The 15,017-nt window shown below is 36.5% G+C and overlaps 1 protein-coding gene across 1 annotated transcript in view; it reads left to right on the top strand.

Annotated features, from left to right (window-relative positions):
- LOC306883702 (ATP-binding cassette sub-family C member 5-like) overlaps positions 1 to 15,017 on the top strand; it is a 45,849-nt gene that overhangs the window by 12,771 nt on the left and 18,061 nt on the right. The window contains exons 5-16 of the mRNA XM_079439113.1: positions 373 to 606; positions 909 to 1,082; positions 3,789 to 3,936; positions 7,374 to 7,522; positions 7,619 to 7,726; positions 9,278 to 9,628; positions 9,839 to 9,910; positions 11,237 to 11,361; positions 11,458 to 11,530; positions 12,282 to 12,485; positions 13,905 to 14,030; positions 14,350 to 14,461. Of these exons, the coding sequence (XP_079295239.1) occupies positions 373 to 606; positions 909 to 1,082; positions 3,789 to 3,936; positions 7,374 to 7,522; positions 7,619 to 7,726; positions 9,278 to 9,628; positions 9,839 to 9,910; positions 11,237 to 11,361; positions 11,458 to 11,530; positions 12,282 to 12,485; positions 13,905 to 14,030; positions 14,350 to 14,461 (1,876 nt within the window). The remainder of the gene's footprint in view (positions 1 to 372; positions 607 to 908; positions 1,083 to 3,788; positions 3,937 to 7,373; positions 7,523 to 7,618; positions 7,727 to 9,277; positions 9,629 to 9,838; positions 9,911 to 11,236; positions 11,362 to 11,457; positions 11,531 to 12,281; positions 12,486 to 13,904; positions 14,031 to 14,349; positions 14,462 to 15,017) is intronic.

Here is a 15,017-nt window from a genome sequence, read left to right as displayed (position 1 = left end):
TGAATAAAAGCAATTTGAAAAATGAATGATTTTTTTTTTAATCCAGTTCCAATTCAGTTATTATTGTTGTTTTTTTTCATTTCATTAATTTCTTTATTTATGAAATCAGTTTTTTTTAGCAATGCGATGCACTGCACAATTGTACAGTGCTGTCCAATTAGCATCCAGTACAAGATCTGTATTATAATTATTAATAATATAGTCACATATAAAAAGACTCAGTGTTTTCTAGTGTTTTCCTATGAGCAGCAGTTGATCCCACGACCCCAGCGCAAATCAGAGGATGTTCTGATACCATTAAACCTCAAAGCTCACCTCTGAATCCCTCCTCATGTAATTTTCAGCATCCTGGTTGTGTGGTGTTATTCACAGGCTCTGCTGGTCCGAGCCCTGCTGGAGTATTCTCAGTGCGCAGAGGTGAAGCTGGTGTACGGCCTGGCTCTGGTCGCCGGGATTTTCCTCATGGAGCTGACACGCTCCTGGTCTCTGGCTTTAGTGTGGGCTGTCAACTACCGCACGGCCGCACGCCTCCGGGGAGCCGCGCTCACTTTCGCCTTCCAGAAGATCCTGCGACTACGCAGCACTAAAGACATCAGCACAGGAGAGGTGAACCGTAATAAACACTAAACTATTCATTAGGAGCAGCACTGTTATAAACAAGCTTCGAACAGCTTCTCAGGTCATGCCTTATTTACTTGAATGTAAGGGGAACATAACATCTGAGAGGGTTCGGGACTTTATGTAGTTTAAGCTCATTTTTGCATGTGACCTTTTGGCTCTTTAAAACCAAACTAGGCTTGTGTTTGTGAGGCCTGAGTGCTGTATGACGCTAATGCACTGTGCCAGGGCTGATGCAGGTTACGCGCGCCATGTTTTAGTTTGGGTGACTCATCCTGTTACTCTTTCAGCTGGTAAACATTTGCTCCAGTGATGGACAGCGTCTGTACGAGGCCGTCTCAGTGGGCTGTCTGCTGGCCGGAGGACCTCTCGTTGGGATTCTGGGTCTGTCATACACCGCCTATTTCTTAGGACCGACTGCACTCGTGGGATCGGCCATTTTTGTCATCTTCTATCCCACCATGGTAAGATAAGACTCTACACAGCTCAAAACTCGTGTTTGAATCATCTGTGACAAAATCTTTAAATATGAAAACATACTCTCAGGCTGTGAGTCAGAAGAGACTGTCCTTGCAAAGTTGGAATTGCCCCACTTTATAGAAACAGCCTTTGAGCAAGCCAGCATTGTAGACTACTCTTCCAGGTTTAGGACACAGTCCTCTGTAAAATGCGCTGCACACACTCTAATATTTGGGTTGAACTGTTCTGGAACAGTGTTGTAAATACAACTGATCCACTGATTTCTAGTTGTGTCCTCTGTTGGAAGACCAAACATAGTACTTTCACTTTCACAATGAAACACAGTGTCTCCACAACATGGCGCTGGATAATAGTTCCACCTTCTTTCTTTGCGTATACATTTGGGCGGTGTTTTGCAAATCTTCCCACACCGTGACATGTGGTTGAGTTGAGTCTTAAGGTGTGGTTGAGTCTTAACTTTGATAAAGAATATCTCTTTGGTTTTGAGACTTTAGTCTTTGCAACTTCAGGGATCTTATCTATGCATGAACAGCTTGTATCACTCCAAAGAGAAAGGAAACTTGAAATCGCATCATGACCCCTTTAATAAAGGAACAGCCTTCACAGAGGCCAAGTTCCTACTGCTGTTGAATGGCCCAAATCTCTTTTTTCCTCACGTTTGACTTGTGACATGTGATTTTCTCAAAAGACATTTGAACATTTTCACTTTTGATCTGACATGTGTTATGTGATGTGGTACGAGAGGCCGTGCTGTATTGTGACTAAGTCACGGCTGAAGTGCATTGTTAGGCCTGCAATCCCTTGAGCCGTGATTTATTCACAATACAGCACGCCTCGAGTACCTTATTGCTTTTATAAACCGGTTAACCCACAATGAAAAAGTTTAAAACAAAACATTTATGTATTGATATATTACTATTTTAAAGTTTGTTAAATCGTGTCCTTACACCAAAAGAGAATAGTTCCTGACAGCAACAGTAAAGGGCGAGAGAATAAACTAATAGAGTTCAAATAAAAACACAGAATCCACCTTATTTTTCCCATGGCCATTTATTAATTCAATGTGTCTGGCTTCCGGTTTCATATGCTTCCAGCTATTTTAGCTGTGCAAAACATCTAGTTTTGCCGCTTGATATTGCACACTGGTGTTTCTTACCATATTATTTTAATTATGAACGCTTTACTGCACTTAGTTATTCTTCTTGTTTTTTCCCTATAGCAGCAATGAACTAGAAGTCTCGCACATTCACAGAATTTAATACAATATATGATATTTACTCACACACATACATCTGCTTATCTCTCAGCATGAGAAAACGTCTTTTAGTTTAAAACAGACTGATTTGGAGCACAGCGTGAGTTTGTAAGTGTCATAACAGTGTAAATTGATGGACATATGGACATACAGAATCATACCTGAAACAGAAAACTAATAAATACAGTAATATTAAATAAATAACAAACAGTTAATCTTGCTGAAATGCAAACATTGAGCAGGTTTGAGGCTATATTATTGATTGTTTATGTTGCGCAGTGATACAGTCATAGCCGTGCTTTATTGTGAATAAAACAGCTGCTGACCTGCTTAAACCAGCCTAAAATTGATTGCTGGTTTAAGACCACCCTGACTAGACTGAGACTTGTCAAGACCAGACACCAACTGCAGTTTAGTTGTGATTTGAGACACATTAAAGTAATAGCTAAAAAAATGGCCTTATTATTTACTCATGCCCAGGCCTTCCAAGGTGTGAATGACTTTCAGCCGAAGAGAAATTAAGGTTTTGCAGGAAAACATTCCAGGATCTAATTCAAGTGAACCAGGCTCATTTTTGATAGACCAAAATCCATATTCATGCAACTTCAAAGTACGACTTCTGGCAACAAATGAAGAGTTTTCTCTAGCAAAACAGTCATTTTCAGAAGAAATAAATAAAATGTGGTTACAGAGTAGAGAATTCTCTATTAACTAAGAGTTTTCCCTCAATAAACTGCTGCTTATTAATAGTAAGTAAGGTAGTTGTTGTATTAGTTATGTTTAGGTATTAGGTAGGGTTAAGGGATCTAGAATACGGTTATGCATTAATATGTGACCATGGACCACAAATCCAGTCATAAGTAGCACAGGTATATTTGTAGCAATAGCCAACAATACATTGTATGGCTCAAAATTATCCATTTTTCTTTTATGCCAAAAATCATTAGGATATTAAGTAAAGATCAAAACTTAATTGGTGATTAGTGATATGCATAAGGACTTCATTTGGACAACTTTAAAGGCGATTTTATCAATATTTGCACCCTCAGATTCCAGATCTTTAAATAGTTAAATAGCCAGATATTGTCCTATCCTAACAAACCATACATCAATGGAAAGCTTATTTATTCAGCTTTCAGCTGATAACTGACCCTTATGACTGGTTTTGTGGTCCAGGGTCACATATGTGCTTTTTTTAATTACTAATAAACAGCCAGTATGCTAGTAACACGCATATATAAGCAACTAGTTAACACTGAATAATGTTCCCTAATCTAAATTGATACCTAAAATGTCTTTCCTTTTTAAACTATATGCTTGTCTTGGTCCATGCACTAATAATTGTGCTCGTGGGATTTCCATTTGAGTCTGGACACACTGTAGCCTTGTGTCTGACTGTACAGGTCGTTCTTCACATTTGAATTATTTCCTGCAGATGCTGGCCTCTCGCTTGACGGCGTATTTCCGTAAAAGGTGTGTGGTGGTTACGGACCGGCGCGTCCAGCTGATGAACGAGATCCTGGGCTGCATGAAGTTCATTAAGATGTACTGCTGGGAGACGGTGTTTGCCAACAACATCCAAAGTAAGACAGCACTCGACTGCACCCACTCAACACTGACTCAGCCAAACAGGAAGTGAGCGTATAATGATGGTGACTGAGCGCTTAGATGTCATAGTCTCCATGGAAATCCAAGGATCATCTCTGTGGCTTTGCACTGCATTCAAAGGAACAAGTTTCCTAATCCGCTGTCTTGGCTCTGTCCTTCCTCAATCCTTCGTCACTGAAATGTCCTGAGAGTCGCTGAGCTTCCAGATTAACTCACAAAAGCATTTAACACTCTTTCTTCTATAATGACTTGGGACGGTTTGACTTTGTTGAATGTTAAATAAGAACAATTTGCGTGATGTGGATCTATACTACCGGTCAAAATTGTGAATTTTTAAAGAAATTAATACTTTTATTCAACAATGACGCATGAATTGATCATAAGTGAGAGTAAAGGCATTTATAATGTTACAAAAGATTTCTATTTCAAATAAATGTCTCTCTTTTGAATTTTCTATTCATCAAAAAATCCTAAAAAATAATATATATTATGGCTTCTACAAAAATATGAAGCAGCATAACTGTTTTCAACATTGAAAATAGCACCAAATAGGCATATCAGAAAGATTTTAAATGATATTGTGGTTAATATTGTGAAATTATAATAATATTATACAAAAAAAAAATCTGTAACACTTTACAGTAAGGTTTCATTTGTTAACATTAGTTAGCCACATTAGTTAACATAAAATAACAATGGAAAATACTTCTAAAGCATTTATTAATCTTAGTCTCTACATTTAATAATACATTATAAAATTTGATTTAATATTATTTAATGGACCTGAGCTAATAAGTACAAACAATGAACAGCTGTATTTTTATTAACATTAAAAAGATTAATAAATATTGTAACATTTATTGCTCATTGTTAGTTAATGAATTAAATATAGTTAACAAATGGAACCTTATTGTAAAATTTTATTTAAAAAAACAAACAAAACTCTGATTTTGAGTGGCCTTAAAAAGTATTTAAATCAAAAAGTATTAAAATCACACTTAAAAAAAAAATCTAATGGCGATATCAGGTGTAGCTCATGACATAAATCAAATATTATTATTATAAATTGAATATTAATATAATATTTGTCTTAAATTTGAACAGTATTTTTAGTATATCCTTTCTTTAAAATAAAATCTCTGAATGCCATTTTATAACATATAAAATATCCAGCCAAGTACTATTTAGGTTGTGTCTTAAATGCTCAAAAACTTCGAAAACAGATCATTTAACCCTTTAAACTGTGATGTACTGCTCCAGTAATCCATTTTTGCTTCAGATATTCTCTGTTATGTAGCTGAGGAAAAGGATGCATGGCCTTCTTTCCTCTATTTACGCTTTTTTTGCATGCACTTATGAATAAAATATCACAACCAGCATAGATTAACATCTATATATATGAATTATGTAGATCCAGCAATGTTTCCAGAGCTTCTGGTTGTTTAGACCAGCAGCAAAACACTTTGGCTGTAAGCCAGAGAGCGGCACTGAATGAATGTGCCAGCTTGCGGCCGGTCGGGAGACAAATATTAGTGCAGCAGAGGGAGGTGAAATGGGGCACTTGGACACCAGCCAGCGCCTCAGCATCCCCGTCTACTGCAACATCCCATTTATGATTATGATCTGTCTTCCGTTACAGTCGCACTTCTCACTGTTGTCGCTGGATTGAACATAGTGTGGCTCGTGTAAATTAGAAACTGTGTTGTAGGATGGAAACACAATATGGCTACATTCAGACAGCAGGTTTTCAGTCTTGTTTGGAGGGTTAAATATGGTTCTGTTTGTATTTAAAATATAATAACTAATACATTAGAAGTGACTGCCGTTATATCTTCATTTGCAAATTAGAATGCAAATTGCAAATTAGAAATGTCATTTTTTTGGACTGAGATAAGTGTGTGCTCAATTTATTTGTATTAATTTTTACATTTTAAAGAATGTCCAGGCAGCTCTTTTTCTGTAAAATTAAATTAATGAAAACTAGGAATCCAAAAATGACAAAAAGCACAATAAATGTATCAGAAAAGTGGTCCACATAAGTCTTCTGAAGTTGCCAGAAGTTGTGGGTTGCCAGATGCAACAACAGACAGTGTTGACTCTGTTGATTTATCCGTGTTTTAATATTCCTCCGGTCACAGAGCTTTTTAGATGGATGCTGAGGCTTTTTAGGTTGGGTAGAAACTGCAATCTCTGACTCAGTTCATTTGGTCGCTTCCATGGCTGCAATATGCTGTGTTTTCCACCAACTGGCAACCCGGGGCGTCGAAATACTATTGGTTAAACTGGCAGTGGGCGGAGTCACACAGACCAAAACAAAAACAGACATTCTGACACAGAACATACATTTCAAAGTAGAATAACTGGCTGTAGCATTGTTTTTCAGAGAAACAAGTTTGTGAACTTGACATGTTTCCTAAATATCTGCAGACTTATTATGGTGTTTGTTTTTGTTTTTTGCTTTAATACAGTCTAAAAAATCACACACAGCACCTTTTCTAAACCCTCTGGGGTCTGAGGGTGTTTTGGGGCCCTGGAGAAGTTTTGACATGCCTTGATATTTGTGCTTTTTTCAGTTGCTTATGAACATATAAAGCCTGATAACACTGTATTCAGCACAAACTGCACGGGCTACAATAATATGTGAGCAGCATGTATGTACGTGATTGAGTTTTTGAGTAAGCAACATTTATGTTAGTGAAAAACTAAAATTTTGAAGTCACTGAAATAAGGCGAGGAGGTGTGAATGATCATGAATAATGCTGTGATTCACACCTGAGAAGACAAAGGCCCACATAATGAGCTGCATTATTTCAGCCAGGTGTGTGACTGAGAGGGAAGAGTTACAAGAAACAATTTGAGGACAAAACTCATTTGTATAGTTTTTGTTTTTAGTTTATTTACAATATATTTAACTGTCACACAAAAAACTTGAGATTCAAAATTTTGAAATAATTTTACTATTTAAAATAACAGTTTTCTATTTGAATATATTTTAAAATGTAATTTATTCCTGTGATTTCAAAGCTGATTTTTTTTGCATCATTACTCCAGTCACATGATCTTTCAGAAATCATTCTAATATTCTGATTTGCTGCTCAAAAAAATATATATATTATTATTATTATGTTGAAAACAGCTGAGTAGAATTTCAGCTTTCTATGATGAATAGAAACTAGTCTGACCTAGCTAGGTTAAGTCAGCCAAGGATTAATCTCTTTTAATTTTCAGATTCGGCTAAAAGACTGAAAGACTAACTTGTAAGACTAGACTAGACTGCAAGCAGCTCCAGGACATTTAGAGAGTCACACCTGTTAGTTGTACAGTTGTCAGTCTCAAAAACTGACTGTGAATGCAGTCATTGAACAGAAAACCATCTCTTGCTTCTTTGACGTCTCCTCTGTTGTGTCTCCAGAGGTTCGATCAGAAGAGAGGGGGATCCTGGAGTGGGCCGGCTGTGTTCAGAGCCTGACGGTGGGTGTGGCTCCAGTGGTGGTGGTGATAGCCAGCGTGTGCACTTTCACTCTTCACATGGCTCTGGGCTATGATCTCACCGCAGCACAGGTACAGCTATATTTCTGCACTTTCTGCCCGAGGCTCGTAAACAACTCCGAACTTGAACTCACAGAGACCTGTTTTCATTTCTGTCACAACCTGCAGGCCTTCACCATCGTCGCCGTTTTCAACTCCATGACCTTTGCTCTAAAGGTCACGCCCTTGGCGGTGCGTGCTTTATCCGAAGGCTCCGTGGCCGTGAAACGATTTCAGGTCAAAAACACATCCACAAACAAACCAAAAATGACTCTTCTGCCACTATTTTCTCACCCTCATGTTATTTAAAATGTGAATTAATTTCAGTGGAACAAAAAAAGGAGAACATTTGAATGACATCCAGACAGCTCTTTTCCAATACAACGAAAAAATAGGGCCTGGGACTTCAAAAATGAAAAAAAGCACCAGAAATGTGTCATAAAAGTGCCCCATATATAAATCTTCTGAAGCTGTGCGATAGTGTAACACCAAAAATGATTTAACCCTATAAAGCCTACAGGATCAAGTCTTCTAAATTATCAACATGATCAAACTTTGCTGAAAGGCCATTCTAAAAATATCCACCTTCAGGATGAGGAACATGTGTCTTTTTGCTATTATTTCTATAATGTAAATGTAATACATTTTATATTTTTAGTAATATTTCAAGATAAACATTTACTGAGATCTTAGTAAAGATATCACATACTGTATGCTGATGAAGATCTTGCTTATCAACACATATGCAACCCTTTTTTTATTTTTTTGTTTATTTTTTTTAGATTTTTAGATTTAATCGTCAGCTTTTGAGATCACCGATACATGATATAATGATGCTAATTTATTTATTTACTTTCATTACCGGAATTTTAATCAACTCTAGCCTTATGTTTATAATGTGACTGAATTTGTATTTAACTTGATAACAATTTAATAGAAAAATTGTAAGTTACTAATCATACTTCCTCAGTTATTCAAACAGCAGCCACAGAAAACGAGCAAAGCACATTTACATTATCAGAGAACATCATCACTGACTTCAGTCTAGCGTGAGTTTATGCCTTTTAAAAACATTCCTGTTATAATCAGTGAAGCTGTCTATATTGTATGATGAATAAATCTCTTATATTAACATTGCATGTACATCTGCACTTTGTTGTTTATGAGAGAATTTGTGAGTCAGAATACAGTCAGCATACAACAAAACTCCACTGTTTCAGCGATGACTCATCTGAACACCTCTGATTGGCCATTGCATTCATAAACCCAATATAATCGTATGTGATTGGTTATAATGCACAACACTGTAAAAACGCGGAAAAAGAAATGATGGAACAAATAAGCCCTAATATTACTTGGATAGTATTACTAGCCTGATAATAGTAATAATAATTGTCTTGCTATTGTCAAAGGCATCAACTACCGTAGATATCATCTATTGGCACAACCCTACTTGACACTATGTTTTAAAATGTATGAGATGCTGCAAAAGACACAAGAACATAAAAGAACATATTTTGAAGAATGTTGTTAACCAAACAGTTGATGGTCCCCATTGGCTTCCACAGTATCATTTTTCCCTTTAACAGTCCCAGTACTCGTTCACAATTATTATAAGGAAGAGCCTGGATAGTCTGCTGTATTTATCCTTAAGTGTTCACAGAAAGTCATTCAGGTTTGGAACAACATGATGGTGAGTAAATGATGACTGATTTTTTTCGTATGGGAGAATTGTTTAATAAACAAGTTCAGGGTTCTCCATTAAAATGCCTCCTCTTACGTCCACAGAAGCTGTTTATGATGGAGGACAGGGAGCTGATCTCAAACAAAACGGAAGATCCCTATAATGCGGTGGAGTTTAAAGACGCCACACTGGCCTGGGAGAAGACCTACGGCTCACCGGGGAAAAAGAGCCGAGCCCAGCAGAAAAGAGGAGGCATGAAGAGAGTTTTGAGGAGGGAGAAACTGAGCTTGTACATCACCACAGAAGACAGCAAAGGGAAGAGCGAGGAACCCAATGCAAAGCACCTCCTCACACACATGGAGCAGGAGAGCCCACAGAGCACCATCTCCTCCACACAGAGCATCCGACCTCCGCTGCACAAAACCCTGCACCGCATAGACCTCTGCATCCGGAAGGTACTGTGATACATCATTACATAGCACAGTGTCAAAGGTCAACATGTCTCATTATATTCAGACAAAAACAAGGTTTTCGTGGGAAGCTCAAGTCTTGCATGCAGCATCATTTATTTACAGAACTTTTCATAACAAGAATTAAATTCACTCTACTTCCATAAAATACCTGTGACGTAATTTGCTGGCCTGTTTTCTGTGCCGTACACCCAGCGGTCGCTGGTTGGGGTTTGTGGTGGAGTCGGCAGTGGGAAGAGCTCGCTGTTATCTGCTCTACTTGGACAGGTGAGGAATTACATACACTACTGTACTAAAGATTGGGGTCAGTGAGAATGGTGTTTATTTGTTTTGTTTTTGAAGCAAGAAAGATATGAATACTTATATTCCGTAAGGATGCATTCCACTGGTCAAAAATGACAGTGAAAACATTTTATAAGTTTTTAGAAAACTTTTTTCTATTTTCAATAAATGCTGTTCTTTTGAGCTTCATCTATTAATCAAAGAATACTTTAAGCAAAAATATCCCAGTTTCCACAATAATATTAAGCAGCACAACTGTTTTCAGCATTAATAATAATTTAAATGTTTCGTGAGCAGCCAATCAGTATATTAGAATGATTTCTGAAGGATCATGTGACACTGAAGACTGACGTAATGATGCTGAAAATACAGATTTGATCACAGCAATAAATTACGTTTTACAATATACTCAAATAGAAAACAGTTATTTTAAATTGTAATATTATTTCATTTTTTTTTTTTTTTTTTTGATCAAATAAATGCATCCTTTCTGAGCATAACAGACTTGTTTATTAAAAATGTTACCAACCTTAAACGTTCAACAGTAAGTGTGCATGTTAAAACATTTTGTTTATGGATAATTCTGTGGTTTATGTATTTATATCAGTGCTGTGAAACGATTAATTGCATCCAAAGTAACAGTTTGTATTTGCATAATACATCTGTGTGTACTGTGTATATTTAGTATATAAATACACACACATACAGTATATATATTTTTAAATATTTACATGTATTTATATGATTATATTTATATTCATTTAATATATATAAATATATTTAACATGTAAACTTCACATATTTTGCTTAAATATATGCATGCATGTGTGTGTATTTATATATACCGTACATAATTAATATACACAGTACACACACATATACTATGTGAACAAAAACATGTATTTTGGATGAGATTAATCGCGATAATAATCGCACTAATTTATATCAAGGATGTAATCACAACAGACATAGAAAAGGACACATTTTGATTTGGGGACGATCATTAGTGAATAACGCCTTAAATTCCAGTCTGTTTTCTCACAAAAAGTTACCGTATGACTTTGGAAGCGGAGTATACAAGTCATACGGTACACTGTTATGGTTTTTGAAGCTTGACAGCTGTTGTTTTACAGAAAGCATGAGTGTTTCTCTTTATGAGCTCCACTGAGAAAATAACAGTAAATAATGAAAAGCCTTTATTTTTTATAACCACCCCTTTAACCATCATAAAGCAGCCTGGACATAAAGCAGCTGGTCCTCTCAGCAGGGTGAAAGCAGATGTATAGGTCTGATTCTCCGCCTTCTGTCTAGATGACCCTTCTTGGCGGCTCAGTAGCTGTAAACGGAGACTTCGCATATGTTGCTCAACAGGCCTGGATCCTCAACGATTCCCTCAGGGAGAACATCCTGTTTGGAAAAACATACATTGAGGAGAAGTAGGGAGCTGTATTCATGCATACATAAGTTCTGCATAAAAATTACTTTGGCCTTTCTAGTAAAATTAAACACGTTTTTTGCTCGTCTCTCACCAGGTACAACGCAGTTCTGGAAGCCTGCTGTTTATTTCCCGATATTATTGAGCTGCCATATGGCGATATGACTGAGGTATCTGCATTATAGCGCTCAGAATATAATCTCTGACCTCAACAAACACAATCACAGCACAAGGTCGTTCAAATCTCACTCATATGTGACCCTGGAGCATAAAACCAGTCGTACTGTAAGTAGCACAGGTATATCTGTAGCAATAGCCATTGGGCAACTTTAAATGCGATTTTCTTGCACTCTCAGAGTCCAGATTTTCAAATAGTTGTATCACAGCCACATATTGTCCTATCATAACAAAACATACATCAATGGAAAACTTATTTATTCAAAGCTTATAAATCTCAATCTTCAAAAAATTGACCCTTATGACCGTTTTTGTGGTCCAGGGTCACATATTAGGAACACCTTCAATATTTTTTGTGATTTGCAGTGGCATTGTTTTTTAGGATTTGTAAAGGCATTTTTTTAACCTTATTAAATTGTCATCTTTTATGTCAAATTCATTAATTTGTATTTATAAACTTCTTCAAAATGTTTTGGTTAAACAATAAATTCAATTAGAGTAATAAGATACAATAAGGAAGGATAAGTTACCAATCAAATAAAATCAGTATCAACAATTCACCTTTGCACTGCAGAAGTGGCACAGACGAACACAAAAGTGGCATTTAGCTGTATTTACAGACTGTTTAATGATCTTAATAAATAAAAAAAAGACCCTTATGACTGGTTTTGTGGTCCATGGTCACATATTAGTTTTCAGTTTTCAGTGTTCATTACTGTGGCTGAAGTGAATGATCTGCTGTAGATAGGAGAGAGAGGAGCCAACCTGAGCGGCGGCCAGCGGCAGAGGGTGAGTCTGGCCCGTGCGTTGTACAGCGAGAGACCCGTGCTTCTGCTCGACGACCCCCTCAGCGCCGTCGACGCTCGCGTGGGATCACACCTATTCCACAGCGCCATCCGCCACGCAGCCAAGAGCAGGACTGTTGTCTTTGTCACGCACCAGCTGCAGGCAAGAGGCTTATGAATGCATGTGATGTACCGCATAGACACAGCACAGACTGGGACAGGTCATATTGTACTCGTCCACCAAGCTTCACTGAGATTATATACGTTTGTGAAATGAATACGTTTCATCCGAGTTCCTATATTGATAACACAGCATGGCTTTAAATTCCTTTTTGCGCTTTTAATTTTTTTAAAAAATAAGTTCAAATTTAGGCCAAAACCAATATGTTAATTACACATTTATTGTTATATGTTTATTTCCCTGCATAGCTGTTATTTTAATAATAAGCTTTAATTTTAATTTTTTCAGGTTTTGTTTTCATTTTTGTCTTTTTTTCTATTTAGCTTCATTTTATTAGGATCTCTTTTTTTTTACTGATATTTCAGTTTTTAGTAATGTTAGTTCTTTAGCTTTAACTTAATTGATTTCGGTTAGTTGCCAAGGCAGCACTTCTAATTTTCAAAGTTTTTAAATTGATTTAATTAAGTATTTCATTTATTTGTATTTTATTTTATTTTATCTTTAATCCAATTAACAAAAGATTTTTAATACTTTAATAGATGCAGTCCGTAACTTTTAGTTTTTTGTGTTAAAAATTTACAAAAATAATATAATAAGCAAGTACATCATGAATGCATTTTCCAAACCATGTTTTAGGCGTATCCTGAATCACTACGGTGCACCTATAATACATTTTTACAATTGGACTATTTCAGACGGGTACTGGTGGAAGAAGTAGCTCCAGCTACAATGTTCTTCCACAAGATGCACTCAATTCTGTTTATTAACTGCTAGAGCGCATACCATTTTTAAATGCCATAACATTATAATAAGCATTTAAAAACATTCATAATATTCAAGTGAGCATTAGATGTCAGAAAGGTAAGGTAAGGTAAAGGTAATCTAAAAAAGTAAAAGTAAAGGAAATTTTAAGCATCATTTAAAAGTCAACATATAGGATGATATATCTTACTGTTACTAATAAATAAAAAAACATGATAAATATAAACAATATTAACTGATAACTGATGGCATGTCATCCATCATGTCATGCATTTGAACATTTTTAGAGACACAAAAACCCCTTAAACCATTTTTTATTGAGCAAGTGACTATTATGAAATTTATATGTTTGGGGATGTATCCCATATTTACTGTTACTGACATGTTACTGTTAATGTGATATTAATATGCTTGGGGATATATCCAATATTTACTTAATAAAATCTTAATAAATATATATATATATATATAAAAAATGTTTACTGATTGCATGTCATGCATCCCTATTTATTTAAAAAAAAAAATTAATTGAGCAAATGCCTTCTGATTTGATATTAATATGCTTGGGGTTGGGTTAATGTAGCATAAGGTCTCCTCACGGTATTTTCTGACACTCTATGCCCTTTGTTTATTCTACAGTACTTGCCTGAGTGTGATGAGGTGGTGTTAATGAAGGACGGTCAGATAGCAGAGCACGGCACACACGTCCAGCTGATGGAGAAAGGCCGAGACTACGCTGCCCTCTTCAACAGCGTGCAGCAAGAGGTGCGATATGCCGCCCGCAGCGGCACTGCCCTATGGGAAAACACCAGGGTCACACGTTCACAAAACATCCTACATCACCTACTGCAAAATTCATGAGCCAGGGGCTGCAAAGCCACTGGGTTTGAAATGTTAATTCACACCGTGCTTTCGCAATTTATAAGTGAATTGATCTGTGGGAGTAACAGCCGAGGGACATTGTCACTGATCTCTGTATTAATGACCCAGCAGCCATTGTTCTGGCTGATTTGTTCTGTTAATCAGGTGCGGGTTGCTCTTTACTAGGTCTCGCTCTTTCTCTTTTTCTTCATCCTTCATCCAGAACCTAGTGAGGAAGAACCTGAAAAACAAGCAGAGGGTCGAGGAGGAGAGCAGCCCGCGGTCCCTGCATGTCAGCCCCGCAGCCAAACCGCATACTGAGAGCAAGAAAGGAGGTGAGGAACAATCCAGTGCTTCTCATTTGTTTTCTCCCCAGGACTCTGGAGATGCAGTACCATAGCCATCAACCAAAAACAAAAAAGTAACAAAAAAGGTAAAAATGTTTGAAATCAAACATTGAAAATGGCAAACACTGAGTATTTTTGCAGAATTGTAGATTTTTTTTTTTACCTGTTCAGATTGTCAAGTTTTGTGTTGATGCATTTATGTAATTTTAACTTATTATAAATATATTAATATTTATAAATATAAATACATTAGCATTTATAAATATAAGTATATATATATATATATATATATATATATATATATATTATAATTAATTAGCATGTCATGTTAACATTATTAACATACAAAATTAATTTTAGAAAATTATATATGATCTATTCAGATTTCCATCCTCATGTTTTGTATTAAAGCATATAATATATTATTTCACAATATATATTGGGGGGGGCACAAGGGGGCCCAATCATATTTTAGGGGGGAGGGGGCGATGCCACCACGTGCCACCCCTCTAGACACGCCCCTGAACACAAGCTTAGCCATACA

This window comes from Barbus barbus, assembly GCF_936440315.1.
Source record: "Barbus barbus genome assembly, chromosome: 17".
In the NCBI taxonomy this organism is placed as follows: domain Eukaryota; kingdom Metazoa; phylum Chordata; class Actinopteri; order Cypriniformes; family Cyprinidae; genus Barbus; species Barbus barbus.
Note: the sequence above shows the minus strand (reverse complement) of the source record. Positions and strands in the feature narration are given on the sequence as shown.